At 39.4% G+C, this 5,649-nt stretch overlaps 1 protein-coding gene and 1 long non-coding RNA gene across 2 annotated transcripts; one reads left to right on the forward strand and one right to left on the reverse strand.

Moving 5' to 3' along the window:
• Nucleotides 1-612: 612 nt before the first annotated feature.
• LOC120676715 lies at nt 613-1,259 on the reverse strand. Its single transcript, XM_039958044.1, has 2 exons — nt 921-1,259; nt 613-825 (listed from the first exon to the last, which is right to left on the reverse strand). The coding sequence occupies exons 1-2, from the start codon at nt 1,216-1,218 to the stop codon at nt 797-799; spliced, it is 327 nt and encodes a 108-aa protein (XP_039813978.1). The 5' UTR covers nt 1,219-1,259; the 3' UTR covers nt 613-796.
• A 560-nt stretch (nt 1,260-1,819) lies between these two features.
• LOC120672166 lies at nt 1,820-3,874 on the forward strand. The gene is made up of 2 exons (XR_005673975.1): nt 1,820-3,496; nt 3,569-3,874. It is a non-coding gene; the product is annotated as an uncharacterized LOC120672166 (long non-coding RNA).
• The last annotated feature ends 1,775 nt before the right edge of the window (nt 3,875-5,649 follow it).

The following is a 5,649-nucleotide window of genomic DNA, read 5'->3' on the forward strand; positions in this document are numbered from 1 at the left end:
CCAATCAAGATTATTTCAACAACCTGCCTATACACTTTAGCCGCCGCCTTCCATGCGAAAATATAAATGACACCCCGGAATACTTTCGGGTAAAATGCTACAGCGGTATTCCATGCACTTGCAGATTTATCCATGGTTTATGAAATACCTGAACACACCTGGCACCTGCGGGCGTCACCGTCTGGTACTACCCAACCTAGCGGTGGCGCTACAAGAGGGAAGGGGGAGAGAGAGGTGAGAAAGGACCAGGAAGAGGAGGAACGAGGGAGAGAGAGGAGGGAGAGAAAGATGAATGGCAACCGCATAGAGAAGATAAGGTTGGGTGCCGTCATGTGGTTGTGGGCCCAGCAGCTGCCAGCACAATGATGCTCGGTGTGAGTGCGTGGGTTGAGAACTGGCCAGATGGAGGCGGCCATGTGGACCACTAATATACGGCTGGCTGGTACGAAATCTTTAGCTAATATATATCTATATCTATGTGCATAGCAAAAATTATATATTTAATTAAAAAATAAAATGATCCACAATTTGGAACAGAGCCAGTATAATCTTTCCATATTTTCTTTGAGATACTAATAGGCGGAGAAAATTGTCACATACCCAAAACGATTGTTCTTTTGAGGTGAAAAGGGAGAAAAATCATTGTTCTTTAATTTATATTAAAATTATTACTGCAGACCATGTTCTTCCACACATATATTCATATTGTTCCCAGTTTTTTTACATATAAAGTACACAATACATTATTCTCAACACAGTCTCACAAGCAATATATATACTTTATCACTAGATCCATTTACTGGCCAAGGGGAGGAACCGTAAAACCTGCAAAACCATACAAAATTAATCTTACATATACTTCATAAAAAGCATATATAGTTATATATATGTATATATGTGCAGAGTAGTGTTTCACTTACTCCCGCACTTGTACCCAGGCTTGAAGGGCCTCTTGCAGTAGTTGGAGACGTAGAGGACCTTCTCCATGCACCACACCTTCTCTACCTCTTTGGTGACCTTTTTGCAGAGGCACGGGATGTCCGCCTTCTGCCACACAGTGCAGCACGCTGCCGACGGCGGGATCTTGGGCTCCACTGGGAACATCTCATACTTCTTGCACTCCTGGATCATGTCCTCCCGGTCCCCGTCGCAGTCCCCGGCCGACATTGTCCCCGCAACAGAAAGGACAAGGAGCAAACCTAGGAGTAGTTTCGCCATGGATATATAGCTTGTGTTGGTGGTAGACGTGATGTGTGCTCCACTGCTCCTGGTGTGAGTTTTTTCGGTGGGATGGTTGGGCTTATATAGGCTCGAATCAGTAGGGGATGCCATAATCGTAAAGTTGACACAGATATGTATACTATATCTGCTAGAGATGTACAACTATATTATATCGTATAAACAGATATCGAATTCTATCCACAAGGAACCCAACAACAAGCTAAGTATTTAACTATATCATATTGTTCATCTCATATAGATATATATAGAAAGAATTGGATGTCTGCTGGAGATGTATATATATAACCAAATATCAAACCCAGACATCGAATAAGTATCCACAAGAGGCTAAGTATTTAAGTACATCATATTGTTCATATCATATAGATATATAGAAAGAATTGGATGTCTGCTGGAGATGTATATATATAACCAAATATCAAACCCAGACATCGAATAAGTATCCACAAGAGGATACATTCCATACATCCTGATTCCATGGATTAGATATTAGAAGATAAATAAGTAGCATGTCTGCTGGAGATATTGTGACGCCATACATTTAGAGATTATGATATTCTAATATCCTGGTATTGTATTCTGTGACTTATGTCTTTAATTATATTTCCAAATAAGCATTTGGTAATGGGTAACATCAAATTATATTTTCATATACCCCTTGCTATGCTTCTATGAGAAGTTAGTATTGTACCATCCATCCATTCCACAAAATAAATGCTCCACAATATGTGTTGGTCTCTCTCCAGTTTTTATTAAAAAAAGAGGCACAGGCTATCGATAAAAAATATGGACACATGGAGGTCCAAGAAAAAAAAGAAAAAAGATAGTCATGCTCTCAAAAGAATTTACAGAGAGAGATCATACAAAAGAAAGGAGTTTCCATTTCATCCACCATAATTCATACACGTGCACATCTTGATCTGACTGTATGACTTGTTCTTCTCTTTGGATCCGGATTTTTGACTTTGTAAAATATGTGATACAAGTATGCCTTAACATTCATACCCTACCTTGAGGTCCATATAAAGCCATCACTAGAAGTAATATAAAGAAAATCCAAGTCAAATACCTTGATAAGGATATATACACATTGAACGATCTGAGAGAATCAATGAGGAGCTAAGCAAGGTTTGTTTTGAAAACTTATTATAAAATCCCAAACTACTTGACATGAGGATTAGAAATGATTTGATTAAAGACCATTCCATGCCTCAACTACCCAAGATAGTATGATAGACACTTCAAAGTTCACAGTGCAAGATATGGCTTGGAATATCTCTTATGCCTGCGTTATATCTTTGGAAGTGATATTCTACCTTAGTCCTTTCTCCTTCACTCGAGGATGAACAAAGGCTAAGAATGGGGGTGTTGCTGACGGCGCTTAAGTACTATATTTAGGCCGTCAATTCCTGCATAAATACATAAAAGATGAACATCAATCTAGTGGTAGGGATTTATTACTAACCACTTCCACAAGTGTTGGTGAATATTTGTCTGCACCCTTGCTGGTTGCCGTATATGCAATCTATTAGATTTATTGTAGCAGATTTTTCTGTGTTCTTTTTTTGATCCCTAATATTCTTCTTTCTTGCTTTCAGAAAAATATTTTTCTGACTTTTCAAGCTGTTTCTTCTGGCTGCCTGCTCACTTAGAAAAAAAAATATCTCCTTCACTGTTACTTTCTTCATCATGAAGCTGGCTTTTCTCTTCGCTTTATTGTACAAAAAAAAAAGGTTATGCAGATTTTTCAAGCCACTTCCCTCTGAATTCTGAAAATGAGATCACAGTACAGTCCCGTTGATTTGAATTCTGAACCGTACATGTCAACATCATGCCACCTTAGCTTCGAGGTTGTGCAAATATACAATCCCTCATATCCTTATACTGCTCCTGTATCTCACCACCATTGTGATATAAACATAATCTCACTTATCCTCTAACAACCAGGTCTTTGTGGTAGCTTTCTCTTGTGTACTCTGGTTTATGTTCAAAGATGGGTATGTCGATACTGGTGAGTGCATGAATGCATCATCACATACTTTCATGTTTTAGTGCATGGTGAGGTGGACAAGATACCGGTAAAATGTTGCAATTATCTTGAACACCACCCAAAATTCATGAATCAAACATCTCTTTTCTCATAGTTTTCAGGGACAAAGGGTGAGAACACAAGAAGTAGGTGGGGTACTGTAGAAATTTTTAGGGAAAAAGACTGTCAACTCAAGAATTAAGAAGGGGAAATCATTATAGTCAGGTACAGCCAAGCTGCTCACTAGCATTTGTATCGTATTTGACAATTGTTTATTTTACTACTTTCCTGCCATAGGTTTTGGCATTAGTGCAGCACAAACTTTTATGGTTTACTGAATGAGGAGGCGGACAAAGGTAACATCAAAAGGTTGCAATTATCCTGAACAGCCATCATGGTTCTTCTACGTGCAATGAGTCAGGTGGTTTGCTCGTGATAGAAGTTTATAGGCAACCAAGCATCTCTGCTAATTTTTTCTAGCAGTTGGCAACTGTACGTTGTTTTATAAGTTTTAATAATCTGGCATGTTTCCATGTCGGCCAAATTGTTTGAGTAGTTTCTAATTGTTTATTTATAAGTTTTGACTGGACTTGGTCATGTTCACAACCAGCATGTTTCTGTTAGATTAGCTTGCTTATCACCTGTTGTGCATTTTTCTACTTGGAGCTTCTATTACGACCATTATATGGATCATCTTCTGATTCACCAGTATATGTCTTTATATGCTTTCATGAATGATGTCTTGCATATTTTCATTGTCCCCTTTGAACAACACTTTTGTAATCATAACTGGAGCCCAGTATTTTTTCAGACTCCTGCTAGAATTGAATAATATGCTTCAAGTGGCAGTAGAATTTTATTAATGGCTTCAAACCAATAACTTATATTTAGTATGATATGTCCCCTGTCTCATTTTTCGATTCAGTTTTGAGACTTAGGGTTAGCTCCTAGATTCTTCTCATGAAGGTTCTGCCAAGGTCAAATATCAAAATCAGTTCATTCCTATAGTGAGTTTATGATGGTTAGAATTCCTTGAAGTTTGAATTTGACTTGTCTGCTACATTATGCAGTACCTGCAGTTTTTATCTACATTTCCTCCCTTATCTGTATATATAGTTTCAGTTGATTGATTTACAAGTTTTTGAATGCAGAAACGTGCGCTATGCCATATGATGGAAAACACATTTTGTCTTTGTGCTTAGTGCAAATATGTTATGTGTCACAGAACAGTCCAAATAATACCAATCAAGTGCACTAATTAACACTTAGACTTAATCCAGAATTACTGCACTCAACCAGTACACTCAGATCGCCTGCTGTAACCAGGATCGATTACACAGGAACTCTCGCCAAAAGACGAGCACAGATGATTACCAGCAACAAAAGCATTCAAAGCCATTTACAACCCGAGTTTATAACAGAAGTACCAAATTAATTTACAAAAAGTGTTTACAAACTAGGTTTACAATTCAAACTTCGGAGTTCAAACGCAGCGGAAAATAATTCAAAGTTTAAAACATGATCTCAAAATACAATACGATAAGCAACGTCGAAGAAAAAGACGAGCTTCACATCTTGCCCACTGATGTGAGGCTCACCTGCCCGAACTTCATGGAGAAGACGGGACCCACTCGACCGACCAACCCGGAGGAAGTGGTTGACCGATCCACGAGGCTCAGATCTCCTCGAAATCCTCCGAAACGCATCCTGCTAAAATATATTACAACAACAAGTCCGAGTACTCTAATACTCAGCAAGACTTACCCGTCTGTGGGTATACTTAGCCCATTAATTAGACATGCAAAGCTGTTTGGCTCTGGAGTTATTTTGCTGAAAAACTGCTAATATTGGATCCTTACTTTCAATATTTTAGCGCCAATTGAGTTGACCGCTATAAACTAGGTTTCTCTAGTTCTCTAGAGTATACATGGTTGATCACATTAATTTTTTAGTAACATACAACTCAACCTTTCCAATCCAATCTCATTCCACTTCTTTACTACGAAGCGACGAAGTGACCAAGGTTCTCCTAACCGCGAGTCACGGCGAATCGATCCGATTTAATCTTGCAAGGTGGACCTAACTCACACGCCAAGTGCAACCCCGTCGAGTCACACCGAGCAACTGTTCCCATAATTACCTCGAAATCTGACGCGCAGCCGCAAACACTCGGATGATGAGTCCCACACGTGCGAACACCCGGTGAACCCGTGGACGACTACATCATCCGCCCTCGCACCAGGCAAGTGTAGCGGATGGAGAGTCAGATTCCGTTGCAATTAGGTAATTAGCTTACCGGTTTCGACTACCTCCTACTTCTGGTATGTGGTTAGTACTGTTCAAACTTGGTCAGCACGGCCAGCAATGGGACGGTCCTC

Source organism: Panicum virgatum, chromosome 5N, assembly GCF_016808335.1.
Source record: "Panicum virgatum strain AP13 chromosome 5N, P.virgatum_v5, whole genome shotgun sequence".
Classification (NCBI taxonomy): domain Eukaryota; kingdom Viridiplantae; phylum Streptophyta; class Magnoliopsida; order Poales; family Poaceae; genus Panicum; species Panicum virgatum.

What these genes read in the sequence shown, in the direction of transcription:
- LOC120676715 (XM_039958044.1), bottom strand. Translation starts at nt 1,218, where the DNA reads ATGGCGAAACTACTCCTAGGTTTGCTCCTTGTCCTTTCTGTTGCGGGG. An exon ending in GCCTGGGTACAAGTGCGGGA is followed by an intron (nt 826 to 920) that starts GTAAGTGAAACA and finishes ATGGTTTTGCAG; the next exon opens with GTTTTACGGTTCCTCCCCTT.